Raw genomic sequence first — 18,571 nt, forward strand, 5'->3', positions numbered from 1 at the left:
AATATTAAATGTTCACACGCCTGAAGTGAGCTTCAAGAGGTTTAATTTGGTAAAGACAACACCCTAAGTATAAGCAGTTTACGATATTGCAAACGAAGAACTTAAGGGTACAGATCCATTCAGGAAGGATGAAGGTGGGGGTGGGGACGCGAAGGGCGATTTGGGCACCAACTTTACCGTAAATAGCCCAATAAAGCAGCCCACTGATAATTCGAACCTCTTCTACAGCACGGTCTCAAAAATCGCTTGGACAGTTTGTGAGGGAAATAAAAGCGCCTTTCTAAGGGGTTTCCAAATATGCGTTTTAATATCCGTGTATTTAGGTCCTTCCAGGTTTTAGAACACAGGAGGGCGAAACTTTCAGAGCCTCCGTATCCAGTTTTTGCCTGCACCGCGCCTATCTACAGCTGACGGCGTGGTCTTTCCTCGGCCGTGCCCACCAAGCCATTTAATTCTCGGCCCATCGGCCGCAGTCTTCAGCCTGGAGGAGAGAGTCACCCGCCAACAGAAACGACACCCAGGGGACTCGGACCACCGCGGTGCAAAGGGCGCGGGAAGCAGCCAACGGAGCGGCCAGCGGGGTGGGCGGAGAGGCCCTTACGGAGGTCCTTTTGATGGACGCGAGACACGGCCAATCAGCGCGGAGCTCACTGACGCCGGCGCCCCGGTGGGCAGGACCTCGGCAAGATCGACCAATCGCGCTCCGACGCTGTCCGCCGCGTGGGCGGAGCTGGCGGCCGGCCGGCGCCGTCGTTGGTGTTGTCCGCTGGCGGTTAGTGAGTGGAAAGGCGTTGCCGCCTTGGCAGGGCTTAAAGTCGTTCTCGAGAAGAACGTCTTTGTCCGGAGAGAAAATGAGCTTAGCTCTGAGGTCGGTAACGAGCTAGCGGCAGCGCCGTCCACAGCCCCCAGTGGGACGCAGGGCGGGCGTTGCGTGGAAGGGGTGCAGCCGGGCCCGAGAGGAGGAAGGAGATGCAGTGCGGGGCCAGGGAAGGGAGCTTGACCCACCCTGCGGGCTGGCTTCGGGGTCCTCACCTCGGCCGCCCTGCTCGGCCTGCGGCGAGCCCCTGCCTCTCGGCTGCAGCGGCCGGGGCTTTGGGGTTTGCACCGCCGAACCGGAGGGCTCGTTTAATTGCGTGCGAGGGGCGTGAAATATCGCGAGGTTTCCGGTCCCGCTGTGTCCCGGGGGAAGCAGCGCCAGGAACTGCATCCGTTGGTGCAGGTCCTACTGGTCGACCAGCCCCTCTCAGGCCAGCAGCGGCTCAGGAGCACGCAGATTAGGAAATGACACTGAATCCTCTCCTGTCTCCTGAGCCCCTGGTTGACGGTATAACTGGAGGCCCATTTTAGTGATTAAAGATTTATGGATGTTGCTTTCAAAGCCTGTGCTTGTTGCTAGTGTTGCAGTCCCCAAGTTTGAAAAGTTGGAGCAGTTTCAGGTCTGCTAATTTTTTTTTTTCATTTTTTTCTTTTTTTCCAGTTTGTGAGAAGCAAATTGAAAGGAGGTTTACAAAACCGTTATTAACGTTGTGCATTGGGACAGTGAGCACAAAGGTGTACCTTTGGGGCGTTTCATATTTGTTCTATTTCGACTCACTATTTTGTTGGTGTGACGGGAAGAAACCGAAGTGTTACACTGTTAGAAAATGAAATAAAAAAATTTAAAACCAGTGCTCACGTACAAATTTGATGCCATACAGTGTTTTTTTTTTTTTTGAAAATAATTTGGATAATAAAGCACCCGCAAAGATAAGCTAGTGATTGTCAAAGCGTAAGTTTTGCTTTTGTTTGGAGTTTTCAAACCCGTATTGTATAATGAAGGTAACAGAACAGGTACTCATTGGGATTGCTGACAAAAATGTTTCTTCTGGTTCTTGTTTCCTTACAGTAATAGCGGGAATAACTCCAAAGCTGGAGGAAGAAATGCCATTATCATTCTGAATTACCTATAATGCTCTTCAGTTTAGGGAAAGGAAGAATTTTAGCACTTTTAGACTATGGAAAGACCAGTGCTCCGTGTAATGTAGGGAGATTTTGTTTTCCCAAATGCTGTTGTCGAAATGTGAAACTTACGACCTAAAAATTTTTTTTTTAAATTGCATTTTTGGAGTCAGTCCGTTTAGAGACATTGATGAAATATACTGACATATGTGATTAAGTAGATCTTTTAAATTTTTGTCTTATAGAAATGAACTTGTAGTAGACAAAACAAAGAGGAAAAAACGAAGAGAACTCTCTGAAGAACAAAAGCAAGAAATTAAAGATGCTTTTGAATTATTTGATACTGACAAAGATGCAGCAATAGATTATCATGAATTAAAGGTAAATAGTATACATCTTCGTGGTGGGGAGTAAGGGTACACCCTGCAGTGCTCAAGGTCCCCCTTCTTTGTAGCCATCAGAATTCCCACATGTAGGGCATGAGCTGCTGCTCATTGCGGTATCTTTCCAGCCCCTGTAATAGTATACTTTATTACTATTATTATTTTGTTTTGTTCTGGGGGTCTTACCTGGTGATGCTCAGGGTTTTCTGGCTCTGTGCTCACAGATAACTCCAGCCAGGTCAAGGCACCATAGCCATGACTAGAATCAAACCTGCATGCAAGGCAAGCGCCCTACCCATTGTACTATCTCACCAGTCCTTATAATAGCATACTTTAAAATAAATTTTCTTTTAACATGATTTGCATTTTTTGTTAAATATTTTTCATTGGTTTTTGGGACTATGTAATTGCTTTAAACATTTACAGTTCAGTGTTATAATAAAATTTAACAGGACTCCTAAAACATTTTCTTAGAAAATCTAATTCATAAAAGATAAACAGTATTTGCTGTTGCTGTTATTTTGGGGGCCACACCTGGTGATGCTTAGGGGTTACTTCTGACACTGCACTGAGGACATTGAGGAATTACTTATGGAGGTATTCGAGGGAACATATGGGATGCCAGGGATTAGACCCTGGTCAGCCATAAGCAAAACAATCGCCCTGCTCTTGTTGTATCTCTCCATTCCCTAAGCTGAACAATTCCTAAGGTGAGGTTTAGATTTTTTTCCACATAATTAAGATGTATTAAGCTAGTGGATTTAGACAATTCTTCCTTATGTTTTCACTGTTTTTACTTTTTTGTTGCTCTGATTGGGGAAGAATTGTCTTATAAACATGTTAGTAGCAGCGTCAGCCTGCTTTCTCTAGTACAGTGTACATGATATCTGATGTCAACACAATATTAATGGGGAAAATCAGAATTAGGGCTTAAAATTTCTTATAAAGATACAGGAAAAATTGGTGTTAACGGTAGTAGGGCTGTTACATGCAACACTGTAAGTAACTCTTTCCTTCTTTCCCACTGTTGTTTTGTTCGTTCTTTGGTGTTTGAACTATATGCCTGAAGGGCTTGGGAAACAGTGTGGGGAGCCGGGGATGAAGCAGTATATGGCTGCAATCACTACAGACCCTCCCACTATTGTTTATTTTAGTTACCCAGTTTGCTCAGTTCTTACTGGTACGTGTTGCTATTGCTGTGACTAGTGTGCAGTCCTGTTTCATACACAGACCTCTTATTTTATTCATTTTCAGTTCACCCGTTACACTTCCATTAGGTTCCTCTTTCTAGAAGTCCATAGTGGACAGGAGAGATAGGACAGTGGGTAAGCCACTTGTCTTCCAGGCAGCCTGCCTTCGTTCAATATCTGGAATTGCATCTGATCCCCTGAGCACTGCCACAGGTGAATCTGAGCACAGAGCCAGGAGTTAGCCCTGATAACCAAAGGTGTAGATCCTAAACCAAAAATAAATAAAAGTTTTTCCCACCGTATTGTTCATTTCTCAAACTTTAGTGACTCCACTGTATATGATTAAAGTGCAGATTCTTCTGATTTTCTTAGAGAACTACTAGTAGTGCTCGGTGGACTGTATATTTGGTCATCAGGCACATCATTTAGGAATTTGGCCCAGCTGCACTGGGGACCAGCAGGGCTCCTATGAGCAGTGCTCTGGGAACCATGCAAATTCTAGGCCCCTTGCATACAAGGCATGTGGGGTTGTCTTCCTAGCTCAGAGTACTTTTTATTTTAATTGAACACTATTTGGCCACTGCATACTTTTCTCATGTGCAAACTGCTTTTTCCTGTCTATACTCTTCCCATTCAGATGAGGTCAGGTACTCTTTTAACTGACCTCAGCCTAGTTTTGATTTCTGTGACTGCTTAGAAACTAGCTTTCCTTTTCCTAAATACTTTTTACTTCTCTTCATCCATATAAAAAGAACATCTCTTCTTCTCTCTCTCTTTTTTTTATGCTTTTTTGGGTCACACCCAGCGATGCAAAGGAGTTACTCCTGGCTTTGTGCTCAGAAATTACTCCTGATGGTGCTTGGGGGACCATATGGGATGCTGGGAGTCAAACCCAGGTTGGTCGTGTGCAAGGCAAACTCCCTACCCACTGTGCTATCCCTTTAGCCCCCATCTCTTCTCTTTTTAAAGTAGGACTTTAACCAGTAACTTTTCAAGATTTTTAAACTCAGCCCTGGAATAGTTGGTGTAGGATCTGATCTGTTAATAATTATTATAAATGTTATTTTTATATTTATATCGCAGATGTTTTACCGCTTTATACAACCCTTTGATAACAAATAACTTGTTAAAATTATCTTTCCACTAAGCCAGTGCATTGTATATCTAATCTAATATTTACTGATTGCTTTATCATATTTAAAAAAGGAACATAGAAGTGTAAAGGTTGCTATTTAATTTCAACAGTGAAGAAAAACTATTGCATATTTAAACTCATAAATATGTAAGACAATTATGTTTTCTTAATATGTTGTCATCGCTTAAATTATAAAAACTTATTTAAGAATTGGAAATTACTTCTTTTATAAAGTTCCTTATAATTTGCTTTTCCATTTTAATCCAAAAGGTGGCAATGAGAGCCTTGGGGTTTGATGTGAAAAAGGCTGATGTTCTGAAGATTCTTAAAGACTATGACAGAGAATCCACAGGGAAAATCACCTTTGAAGATTTTAATGAAGTTGGTGTGTATCTTAATAGTCTCTGTTATCATCAATTGTCAGGGGAGTATGTGATTAATATCAGTATTTCTTAAATTCTCTGGGTTATAGAATTTTGTTTATTGAGCTTTTTATGTAGTATGGATCTCTCACTTTACATTTTTGGGATATTTTTCCTGAATTTCAAAGAAAAATAATATTTATCTCTTTCCTGTGGGATTTATTTATCTACATTCTGAATATGAACAAGGGGACTGTTGTATAGCTTCTCACGGAAAGGTATTATTCTAAGGAATGTGTACCTTTTATTCTGTGGTAATAAACTAAATATCTGTTCAAAAATTTCTGAGTGAAACAAAATTTGGCATATATTTGTTTGGAAAATATTTCCCAAGACTGTTCTGGTATGTGATTTTTGTTGGCAAAATGGGAGTGAGGGAAGCTGGTGGCAGTTGGTATCTTTGGCTGGGGATGAAGTGCATGTCTTCAGGTTGACAAAGCTTAGGAGCTACGTACTCTGGATGACCTAGATCTCTGTGAATAAAAGAAACTGTTTAGAGTTGTTGGTGAGAGGAAATAGTACTGAGTGAGGCAGTTGGCAGATTGGAAGCAAGAGAAAACATTTTAGAAAGACCAGTGGAAGATAATGTGTCATGAGCGTAATGTGGTTGACCTTTTGTATAGTTGATTTTTTGTGAATTATTTATAGCATATAAATAAGGTTTGTTAAAGGATTCTGGAAGGCAAGGACTTGCTTTTATTACCTAAATATGTTGCTTAGTGCTGTACTTTTGAACTTTTTACAACTGTGGTGGTACAGCATCTATCTAAGGGCTGACAGTTAAAACTACTGACCTAGAGCATGATAAATGAAATGTGTGTTTTATATATATATATATATATACATATATATATAATGTATAATTCATGTATCAGGTACATAATCTGAAAAAATACATATATTTGTTTTTATTTTCTATATCATGGTAGCACTTGAAAAGAGTCACAACAAAACATATCAGTTATTTTTACATTTCTTTACAATTTTGTAACAAATTGACTAGCATACACATTCATATAAGTCCTTTATTTCAAATATCCAAAGAGAAGCGAAAGGAAGCAAAAGTAAATGGCATTTAGGATGTATGAAAGAAGTGGGTTGATAATATTAGTAATTTTTTTGGGGGGGTTAGTAACTTAGGGGTGACCTTACCTGTGCAAACATCATGAGCTTTCCTACCACTAAGCCATATACCTAACCCTAATAATTTGTATTATTTATTTATTTATTTTTGTGTTACATCCGATGATGCTCAGGGGTTACTCCTGGCTCTGCACTCAGGAATTACTCCTGGCAGCACTCGGGGGACCATATGGGATGCTGGGAATCGAACCCAGGTCGACTGCGTGCAAGGCAAACGCCCTACCCGCTGTGCTATTGCTCCAGTCCCTGTAATTTTTATTTTTAAGTCTGGAAAAAAAAAAAGCAAAAACTGGGAGAAGAAAAATTAAAGATAAACCTGAAGGAGAAAGAAGCCATAGCAAGCCATAGCTAAATTATCCTATAGCTGGTTACAGTTGCAAGAGGCAGCTCGTTCCTTTAGGAATCTTAATTTTTTCTTTTAATTTGTATCATGATTTTCTTGAGCAGGAGCAAGCCGTTTTTAGTCACCCAATATTTTTGATGTGAATAAACTCCTGAAAAATTGGTGTTTTCTGGGGGGTTATGGTCTTAGTTCAAGTTTCAACATAGATTATGTATTAAAAACAAGGTATGATGATATAATGAAAACACTACTATTGAAAAGGTTCATGTGGTAGTGAAGCTATTTAGCTTGGACCCCTGAGAGACCAGGTAAACTGAGTTCAGATCTGCCTTTGACCAGTTACTAGCTTTTCAGTTTTCTATGCCTCCTTTTCAACTATTAAATGGGGATATGTGTACTACCTTAGTAGGACTCGTGGAAGGATTAAGTAACAGGAATAAGTTAAGGTTCTAGCATATGGCAAGTGCCTTTAGGTAGTTGTTACTTTAAAGTGAAATTCTTGTTTTTGTTTCAGTGGCTCAAGAAAATGTATACAACACTGGAATACAATATTATTGTATTCTACATGTTTATAGTTTTCTAATGACCTTGATTTTTTTAAAGCACTTTAAGAAATTTATTTAAAAACCCGTTTCATCGTTTTAACTGATAATACTCTGAAACACTTTATCATGTGAAAGGTTTTTGAGTTGCGATTTAGTAAAATCTAGAAAGATTTCAAGCTAGAGCCCGATGCTATCTCTACCTGTTTTTGCCTCCTTATGCCATCTTTTCTGTGCTATTACCAGAACAGAAATACTCGGTTGTTTTTTTAGTAAATGGTCATAGCTAAACTCCAATTCTGACTCTTATAGATCACCCTTTTTTGATAAGCTTAGTATATACTTTATTGTAAAGCGACTTGTTGAGAACACTCGCTATCAATCAATCAATCATTATGGTTTTAAATCACTTAAAAACTGTGTTTTATTGTTTCTTAATTTTTATTTTAAAAATCTGACAACAGATGAATATATATTTCATACTTTGAGAGAGGTAACTTCAAATCAGACCACTTGTGTCTAGTTTCACGTATTACCTAGTAAGGATACTGTTACTCTTTTTTTTTTTTTTTTTTTTTTTTTGCTTTTTGGGTCACACCCGGCGATGCTCAGGGGTTACTCCTGGCCTATGCACTCAGGATTTGCTCCTGGCGGTGCTCAGGGGACCATATGGGGTGCTGGGAATTGAACCTGTTACGGTCATGTTGACTGCGTGCAAGGCAATCGCCCTACCCGCTGTGCTATTGCTCCAACCCCAGGATACTGTTACTCTTAACAGATATTTCTGGATGAAGTATGACAATTGAAATCTTCCTTAATGTTAGAAAACTAATAAAATATATTTAATATAAATTTATAATTTAGATAGCAGAAGCTAGTGAGTAGTATAGGTGTTTAAAATGGCTGTTTTAAAGTTAAACCCAGATAAATCAGATGCCCATACTTCATTTATTTTGGAATACGTGATTTATTGCTTATTTAATACACTGTGGGTTTTCTTTTTTTAATTTTGCTTGGCAAATATTTGACTCATTATTATTCTTGCCTTTAGGAACTGTACTGGGATGAGGGAGGAGAATTAAATGTTACTAAGAATGAAACTCTTTTGTGGAGTTTACCATTTAAATGGTGATAACAGTAGCTCTGATACTTTGTGCTAATAGGTCAGGGGTTAGCAAAAGTTTTTTGTTTTGTTTTTTTTTTTTTGGCTTTTTGGGTCACACCCAGTGATGCTCAGGGGTTACTCCTGACTCATGCACTAAGGAATTACTCTTGGTGGTGCTCAGAGAACCATCTGGGATGCTGGGAATCGAACCCGGGTTGGCCGTGTGCAAGGCAAATGCCCTACCCACTGTGCTATTTCTCCAGCCCCAGAAAAGTTTTATCTCTGGCCACATTCATGGTTTTTAATACTGCTTTTGTATTATCAAGATAGAGTATTCAGACAAAGTCTTTGTGTTCATCTTATCCCTTGTAAAGTCCACTAAATATTATTCATTTGACCTTTAAGAAACGTTATTTTCTAAGCTGGAGTAATTAAAAGCTTTTGGGAAGTAACTGGGATTTCACCCCAAGAAGATGGTCTTTGGGAAGGACTAGAGAAAACGGCAACAAAGTTTGTTTCCAGAATTTTTAGCATGTTTGGCAAACTTCTGGGTAGTCCCTTGTGCTGAGAATTGAAAAATGACTGGCCAGGTAAGATTGGGTCAGCCAGGAAAAATCTTGCATAACATTTTGAGTATGGATTTTAGGCAGCAGAGTCACTCCTTAAAGAAGAATGATGTGTTTCAGAAGGAAACATCATGAAGGCAGTAAAGATGGGTTGAAGGGAAGTGAGCCTGCGGGCGGAAGATAATGGACTTTATGCAGAGAACAGAAGGATGAGAAGAAAAGGGAGACAGTAAACGGAGTGAAACAATATCCAGCTTTAATCATTGATGAAATTGGTTGGACTGATAATGCTCACACTTTCCAAAGGGGACACTAGCGGACACTAGCTCTTAATGATGCTGTTGTGTTTTGTGGGACAGGGCGTCACATCTATGGTGAGAGTGGGAGGAGTTTGGGTTCCAAATTGTTGAGTTACAGGTACTTCTGAAAAGAAGTAAGTGATATAGTTGAAGCTATGTTTCTAGCATTGCTTTGATGATTTCTTGTAGAGGTTTTAGATTTTGTTTGTATTTGAGCTGTACATGGTGGTGCGCAGGGCTTTGTTTGGGATCTGTGCTCAGCTCACTTCTGGCATTGTGGGACCATATGCAGTGCTGGGGAATCCAGCTGGGTCAGCTGCTTGTAAGGCAAGTGTCTTAGCCCACCCTGTACTGTCTCTCCTGTTGTGTTTTCTATTTTGGTGGGGAGGGAGGCAACACCAGGTTGTGCTCCTGACTCCTGGCTCTGTGCTCAGGGATCATTCCTGGCAGGGATTGCGGGACATACGGAATGACAGGGATTGAACCCGGGTTGGCCACGTGCAAGGCAAACACCGTACCCTACCCACTGTACTATCGCTGTACTGTTGCACTGTACTATTGCTCCAGCATCTCCATCCAGCTTTTGATAACAATTTCATGTGCTGTTCCTTAATTTGCTCTATTCTGAAGTGTCAGTTCTCATGAGTTTGAGGCAGTACATTATTTCGGGAGAGGTTTTTGGGCTACACCTGCCAGTGCTCAAGGGTGGCTCCTGGCTCTGTGGTCCTCCTGGTGGCACCGGGGGCGACACACAGTGCTAGTCCTGTGCAAAGCAGTGGACTTCTCTGGCCAGAGGAAGTCCATTTCTGGTAAAAATAAATCACTTGAAAATAGTTACATGGGCAGATACTTTTGAAATAGACCAAATCCTTCTTAAACTGCATGTGTGTGGGTTGCATTATTTTCACTGAAGAAAAATAAGTTTCTTATAGTTAAATTCTGCTTTGTAGATCAGGAATAGAACATGAAGGCATGGCGGACAGTCACCATAAAGTTATAGACTAGTAATGTTTTAGCTGTACAGCATGATGTGTTTTTATAGTTCCTAAGAAAGGCTGCATTCTAAGGCAAAGTATTGATAAAGGATTAGACAGAGAAGTCTGAAGTAGCTAACACAATTAAAGCACCAGTGGAATAAGAATTTATACATCTTGGAGCCCCATCTGTTCCCCAGATCACCCTGTTGCTTCTTTAAGTACATTAATACTTTCAGCAAGCTGCTTTTTTGGTTCACCTGTCATGTAAATTATTTAATTGGTGAAGAAAATTTCTTAACACTTTTTTTTTCCTTGTCCTGCTTTTTTTTGTTGGGACTAAATTCAAAATTAGTTGAGTTTGAGCCATAGAGTTAAGTGCAGTATTTTATTTTGGTATTATGGCTGTATATATGCCAACTCCTTTTTAGCTGAATATTTATGAGCCTTGATGATTTGCATACTTATAGTAATATACTTTAATTAGTTTCTTGGGAATCTTGGATAAAATTTAATGAATAAAATAAAATTATTGAATATATATGTAGGTGATTTAGGGTTAGCTTGAGTCCGTGCTTATTTTAAAGTTTATTCAACCAAATATGAAACAGCAGCAAAATAACAATAATTTGTTTTGGGACTTGAGTTTTCTTTTATTTTTGGGTGTGTGAAACATTCTAGTACTTTCCACTCATTTTTTGCAGTATATTTATCAGTATATTAATATTTTTGTTTGGGGAGGCTTCTTCGAAGGACTCATATTCAGGGATTCAGTCACACAAAGCTTAAATTCTACTACTACATTTCTGAACTCAGTGGTTTTTAATGATTTTGTAAACCTCAATAGGACTTAGTTATTTTTAATGACATAGTTAAAGTTACAAATTCTAGCATGCATAATTACTTCAATGATACTTACTTAGCTCTTTCCAGAATTTATCATGTAACTTAGACAAATTGTACCACAGATTTTTACTTTGATTTTTATTATTATAGCTATTAGAGACTATCTGTTTTAAATATTATTTGCTTAATTACTACATTATTGTATTTTGTGTATTAAAATGTACTATTACTATTGAGATAGGAAATTCTAATTTTATTTGCCTGAGAGGTAGAGTACTGGACAAAGATATTCTTTGTTGGTTATGGCCTCTTGATATTTGGGAGAGTGTTGGACTGTGTTCTCAGGATTTAGTCCTGGCTCTGCTCGCTCAGGGATTATGCCTGGTGATGCAGTAATGGGTAGAACTGGAGTTGGCAGTGTGCAAGACAAATGCCTTAAGCCTGATACTACCTCTCTGCACCTCTCCCAGCATTTACGACATTCTTAACTGTAGTCAGGTTTAATCCTTTTTAGTAGGTACTTTCTATATTTTTGGAAAATTAATAGGTACCTTAAGTTAGGAAGATGTTTATGGAATTTTCATCTACTGCCTGAGACTATATCTGTATCAGTTATGGCTGTGCAGTTTTGTCAGAGCTTTGTTTTAAAAAAGTTGGGCTAAATTTGAGGAATAGTCATTGCTAGCATCAAATTTAGCCAGTAAACAGAGCTTATCCTGTTAACTTTGATTGTTTGGTTAGTGCATCATCTCTGCAGCTGCATTACAAATGCCTAGACTTGTGTGCTTAATGTTAATGAAACCTACCATAGTTCCTTATTTTTGTGAATGTTAAGATAGCACTGTAGCACTGCCCTCCTGTTGTTCATCGATTTGCTCGAGCGGGCCCAGTAATGTCTCCATTGTGAGACTTGTTATTACTGTGTTTGGCATATCGAATACATCACGGGTAGCTTGCCAGGCTTTGCTGTGCGGGTGAGATACTCTCGGTAGCTTGCTGGGCTCTCCGAGATGTTAAAATAATTTTATATAAATATAAACCTTTCTATTTTTCCTCTGAAATTTATTTTATGCTTTTAATAGTTTAAATTGTTGGCATTGAGTGGCAGTCACGTTCAGTCTATAGTCTACTTTCAGCATATAATAAACCTATATATATATATTTTATTTTTATTAGTGAAACACCATGAGGTACAGTTGTAGACTTACAAATTTTTGTGCTTAGGTTTCAGTTATACAGTGATCGAATACCCATCCCTCCACCAGTGCCCATTCCCCACCTCCAATGCTCCCAGCATCCCTCCCACCCCCCACAACCCCATCCCACCCCACCCCTGTGGCAGGGCATTCCCTTTTGTTCTCTCTCTCCTTTTGGGTCCTGTGGTTTGCAAAAGAGGTATTGAGTGGCAATCATGTTCGGTTTATAGTCTACTTTTAGCATGCATCTCCTATCCTGGGAGGATCCTCCCAACACCTTTTATTTGGTGCTCCCTTCTTTATCCGACTGTCCGAGCTGCCTTTTCCCCTAGCATGTGCGGCTGGCCTCCAGGCCATGGAGTAAACCTCCTGGTACTTATCTCGGCTATTCTTGGGTGTTATATATTTTAGCTATGTGTGTGTGTGTGTGTGTGTGTGTGTGTGTGTGTACACACACAGAGCTAAAATTTAAAATATAGGCTGGCTTTTTCTAACTTCAGATTTCTCATTTAATGTTTTATTGTAAAATGACATGCTGACAGATTTGATTTTATATATTTAATTTTCATCAAATGGTTAATGTCACAATAATTGCTTTTGTGGTTATACAGATTCATTAAAAAATTAAAAAAAATTTTTTTGACTATAGTGACAGACTGGATATTAGATAGAGATCCTCATGAAGAAATACTGAAGGCATTTAAACTATTTGATGATGATGATTCTGGTAAAATAAGCTTGAGGAATTTGCGACGAGTTGCCAGAGAATTGGGTGAGAACATGAGTGATGAAGAACTTCGGGCTATGATAGAAGAATTTGATAAAGATGGTGATGGAGAAAGTAAGTTTCAAGTTACGCATGTGTATCTCAGGTATTCCTGATGCATAAATATATAGTGCTTTTTCTGTAACTAAATGATCTTTATGACCCTTTGGTCCATTTCGTTTAGTTGTTCATTTGTTATGGGCTTCTTTGCACAAATATTTTACTCCAATTTAGAACACACAAATCTTTGAAACCAGCTGCATGAATTATAAAATGAGATCCAATCTTCAAGAAGTTTACTACATTTTTTTTTTAGTATGAAATATCACCAGTCTGCCTTAACTGCATGCACTGCTAAACTAAGTTCTGTTGACCCCAGCCTTCAAATACTTTGAATATTTTTTATATATTGCTGCTGTCCTAGATCATTATAACAGCTTATTGTAATAGCTTTGGTTTATAGCTTCGGGTTATATATTAATATATATATATATTAATTCTGTTGATGTATATTGATAAAATGTCCTATGTGCTGACACTACACAAGTCAAAGCAGGTTTTGTCCTGCTCTCAGACTGTCTTCTGTAGCTGTCTCCCAGCCCTCCATGCCTACATACTCTCTTCTCTCAACAGTATTCGTGGCATTTTTCTAAAAGCAAGATTGATAATTTGGTTTCCTTGCTCAAAGCCTTTAAAGTGATTCTTCAGAGCCTATAAACTTCACAGACGTTTCCGATCTCTTCTGCATTTTCTAATCTTATTTCCCATTACATTCTTTCACTTTCCTGCTTTAGTGTTCACCTCCCATATGTGCACACTTTTATTCCCCAAACGTGTTTCATTCTGTGCCACTCATCATGGCATTCCTTAATTCTAGAATGCTCTAATTACCTATTTCTGTCTGCATTGTTAGGCCTTCTCATATTTACGAGAATATTATTTGAGTATTAGGGAACTTCTCTACATTTTAGTATTTAAAAAGGTACTGATATGCTTACTGTTAAACAAACATGTTTAAAACTTGAAGAATTTTAAATGATTTCTTAAACTGTAACCAATGCTTGGATTTAAAATCCACTCCATATATAAAGGAACTTTTGTTTTATTTGTTTTTGAGTCGCACCCACCAGTGCTCAGGACTTACTCCTGACTGCACTTAGGGATCACCCCTGGTAGGGCTGGGGGACCTTGTGGGATGCCTGGATCAAACGAGGGTCAGCCATATGCAAGGCAGATGTCCTACCCTCTCTACAATTATTCCAGCCCCAGAACTTGATTCTTCAAAGTGCCTTCTTTAGTGGTGAGAATATTGATAGAACTGTTGCTTGGATATTCTGCTGTTCATTCAAGTGACTAACTGGCAAGTTAGTTAGTCTTTTATCCCAAGTGAATGATTCAAAGAAAATACACAATGATGCATAATAAGATTGTGTGTGTGTGTGTGTGTGAGAGATGCATAATCTTAGTAGTAAGAGTGTGTGTGTGTGTGTGTGTGTGTGTGTGTGTGTGTGTGTGTGAATTCCCAATGTGAGAATGAGTTTACCAAGAATTTGTAATCTTCTTAGATACTTCATGGGGTCTGAATTTATTATTATTAATATCTCTGTAGACCTTATGATAGCATACTACATGCACATTTTACTTACATTTATGAATGCTTATACGAGTTATGAATATATTTGATTTTGGATATTCTTTCTTAAAAGACCTTTAACTAGAGCAGCTCTTGTGGCAACTTCAGAAAAATCGTATTTTTCTTTTTGAAAGACCTTTTCATATTCATAAATAACGAGACCTAGAACTCCAAACCACTTAATCTGGCTTTAGGATATTGTTTTATATATATGTCTGTAACTGTACAAAATATGTACATTTTTGAAAAAGTAAGAAGTTATATTTAATAATTTGTTAACCTGACCACTTAATTTTTGCTTATTTTGTCAGCAGTTTTAAAAATAACTGAGTCCTTATTTTAAACCAGAAATAATGTAATGCTTTATAGACTTTTGAAAAGTAGATTTTAGTAATTCTTTTGCTTTTATGAATTTTTCACACCAGCATTTTAGTATTTAATATTTTTTTCTATTGTATACAGAGGATAATAAACGTGAATATAGAGTTAAAGGAAAAGAAGATACAGTAGAGCTGGAGAGAGTACAAAGGCGTGAAGGTCTTGTCTTATAAGCAGCTAATCCTGATTCTATCTTTGGTACCATATGTGGTCTCCTGAGCACTTCCAGGCATGATTACTGAGCACAGAGCCTGGAGTGTACCCTGAGTGCTGCCCCAAAACCAGAAGGAAAAAAAAAGATGTAATGGAAAATAAAAATAAAACTATGGAACTTCATTATCCTTCTTCACAAAATATTTATAATATAAAGGTGTACAATAAAGACTTAAAATATTTGTGGAAAGGATAGAAACAATGGAAAAGCCCACATGTACTATCTTTTAGTTATGATAAGTAACAGTAATATATATTAGATTCTGTGCTTGTGTTAATTTGTGGCTTATGTGTCAATTTTGAAAGTCATTTGTGAAATACAATCTTATACATGTTTTCTTACATAGGATAGATATATATATACAGATGAGGACACTAGAGCTCTGAGATATTGTAAACTGTCCAAGGTTATCACAACTCTAACACACTGCAGAGCCCAGAGCTCAGTCCGCAACTCGGATCCCCATACTGATGAAGAGCATGCTTGCAGCCATAATGTGCTATATTGCCTCCTGTGTTGCCTCATGTGCTATAACATAAAATATTAGGTCTCTTTATGTATGGATGTTAAATTTTATGTAATATTATAGGAAGTAATATATTGGTAAAATAACTGATACTTCAGATGCTAAGATTTGTTTTGTCCCCTCCAAAGCTGGTTGTTCTCCAAATTATGTATTAGCCTGTTAATTTCTCTAAAATTCTTTATTTTAATGACATAACATTTACCCTATGAAATGATTGATGTATAAAAAACATTTTGTATCAAAAGGCAGTGTAGAATAAAATGAAGTGTACTTATAAATATTTCATCGAATGCCTATTTTAAGATCTGCATTGTGCTACATTTCTTTGATATAGGGACTTGATATATGATCCTATTTATAGAGAAGGTTATAAACTCAAATGTATCTTCACAGGTTCTTTAAACTGTCTAAAAAGCTCGTTGATATTAAAACATTGGTATTTTAAATTCCCCAGCCACTTCCCTTAGTTTTCTACTTTGCTTTTTTCTATAACTGTTCTGTTTTTAGGTATAAAATTATGGAATTGTTTTAATTACTTTTGAAATACTATCCATAAATAGCATACAGAGTATGGTTTGGGAACTATATGAAACTTCATTTGAAATTTGAGCACTGATTTGGGCCTAGTGATGCTCGGGTCATGCAGTCCTGAGGGCACCAGGGATATATACCCAGTGGTACTGCCGCAGATTGAACTTGGGATCTTTCGCTGAGAAGTCATTTACCCTTTGAACTGTTTCCCCAAATTATTTTATGCCTGGGTCTGTCTGTACTCAGGGATTATTCCTGGCAGGTTTGGGTTCCTGGGGATCAGCAAGGTCAAGTATATATGAATATGATTTAGTTGATTTTTTGGTAATTTTCATTTTATTGTTTCTCAAGTTAATACTGTAACATACAAATTTATCACATTTTATAGGTTTTTATAAATTCTATCAATAATTTTGCTTAGCTTAACAAATTAAAACCATCTTTAACTTTACGTAGAATTTTGAATAGTATAAAAATTAAAGATGCATAGTGTAAAATAGTATTGTTCTTCAAAAAACTATTAATATTCCTAACTATGTCCTCTTTTTATTATAGTAAATCAAGAGGAATTCATTGCTATTATGACTGGTGACATTTAAAGAACTACAAGGATAAACAAGAAGAATGTTGTAGTTACCATCTCAATTTCTATTTTTGTGCCTGGAGCCATGTTTAAAAAAAAAAAGCCAACTTAGTTTTCCCCCACCCCAGAAGAACCAAAAATAAGCATCTTATGTATTCATATTTTGCTACTGCTAAGTTTATTTGTATGAATAGTATTGTTAGTAGTGTAATGGTTTAGCTTTGTATTTATAATATAACTTTTATATAAAGTTTTTAAAAATGTAATCATGTGGTATACATTCTTTTAATTTTTTTCAACATAAGTAGTGACTTTTGGTGTACAAGTTTTTCAGATTTTTGTTAATAAAATGTTTATTTTAGTATTTTAAAGTTTAGTGAATTGCCTGTTATTTCGATTCCAAATATTTGTTAACTCTTTTCAACTCTTACACTGGTTTCAAAATCAGACAGAAAGCAATAGAATACTACATTTTTTCACAGTAAGTTTGGTATTCTATGTCTCAGTATAAAATGATGACTTACTATGGACACAGTTCCATTTTTAAAAGTCATATCTTTCAGAGTGGAGGGAAGATGTATGTATGGACACTTTGTCCTCATTAATTATGTTCTAGAACCTGTTGGTCCTTTAACATAAGTTATGACAGTTAAATCTTAGTATTTCCTTCTGAAACTGATAAAGTTGGAGCCATATAACTTCTTGACAATATGAAAGATTTAAATTTTGATCTGTTAAGAAAGTTATCACTCAATTAAATATAACAGTGTTAGATGGAAAACAAAGTCACACAAGAAAGTGTCGTATTTCTATTAAGGAACATTTTGTGTTTCTTACCCAGAAAGAGTAGAGATGGAATTTCCAAGTATTGGGAGTCCTCTGTCTTAGAGAAGTGAGTTAGATGTGGCTTAATCTATAGAAATCGTGATACTTTGCTTTGAAAGGGGCAATATCCTTTACCTCTTACATTTGGTGTTCATTCTGTACATATGGATTCTGGTCCCAGAAGCCATATGCTCTGGTAATAGAGCTTTCCAACCCTACCTAATAATTTTTAATAAGGAATGATGTCCAAATTTTCTCCCCCAAGCTCTTAAACGCACTATAAACAAAGCTTTTGGGCAAACACTTGCTCACTCATACATTGGTTAGCTCTTTTCATCTTTTTAGCTCTTTTCATAACTCATATACTTAATTCAGCATATGAGTTATTGAGCGTGTCATAGCAAACCCAGCATAGATAGAGAAAAGTCATCTTTTGTTTATTGTACTTAAATTGTATTTTGGGGCCACACTGGGCAGTGCGCAGGGCTTACTCCTGCCTCTGCACTCAGGGTTCACTCCTGGTGGGGCTTTGGGGACCAAATGGGGTGTTGGGGATCAAACCTGGGTTGGCTACATGCAAGGCAAGAGCCCTACCTCCTGTACTATCTCTCTCTAGCCCCACCTCTAGAAATTTAATAGTGGTCACATTTCAGTTTTCTAGAAAGCAGTTCCATTGTTTTAAATTTAAATTGAATTTTGAATATGAAATTAGTTCACAGTAACATGCAGGTCAACAAACACTGAAAAAAAAATCTCCCTGGTTGCCTTTTATGTTTTTATCATCAAATAAGGTGATTTCCATCATCAAGGTGATTTCTAGGAATGTAAAGTATAAAGATTGAAGCATAAAACACAGATAAAAAGAAATCTAGATTTGCTAATCCTCTACCACTTAATTGTAACAAACCAAACTACTTTTTTTTTTCTTTTTGGATCACACCCGGCGATGCACAGGGGTTACTCCTGGCTCTGCGCTCAAGAATTACCCCCTGGCGGTGCTCAGGGGACCATATGGGATGCTGGGAATCGAACT

At 37.6% G+C, this 18,571-nt stretch overlaps 1 protein-coding gene across 1 annotated transcript; it reads left to right on the forward strand.

The window, feature by feature from the left end:
- Positions 1–743: 743 nt before the first annotated feature.
- On the forward strand, positions 744–17,094 carry CETN3 (centrin 3). Its single transcript, XM_056112434.1, has 5 exons — positions 744–868; positions 2,184–2,319; positions 4,917–5,031; positions 12,732–12,923; positions 16,686–17,094. Exons 1-5 carry the CDS (start codon positions 852–854, stop codon positions 16,727–16,729), a joined length of 504 nt encoding a protein of 167 aa, XP_055968409.1. The 5' UTR covers positions 744–851; the 3' UTR covers positions 16,730–17,094.
- The last annotated feature ends 1,477 nt before the right edge of the window (positions 17,095–18,571 follow it).

This window comes from Sorex fumeus, unplaced genomic scaffold, assembly GCF_029834395.1.
Source record: "Sorex fumeus unplaced genomic scaffold, SorFum_2.1 ptg000018l, whole genome shotgun sequence".
NCBI classification, from domain to species: domain Eukaryota; kingdom Metazoa; phylum Chordata; class Mammalia; order Eulipotyphla; family Soricidae; genus Sorex; species Sorex fumeus.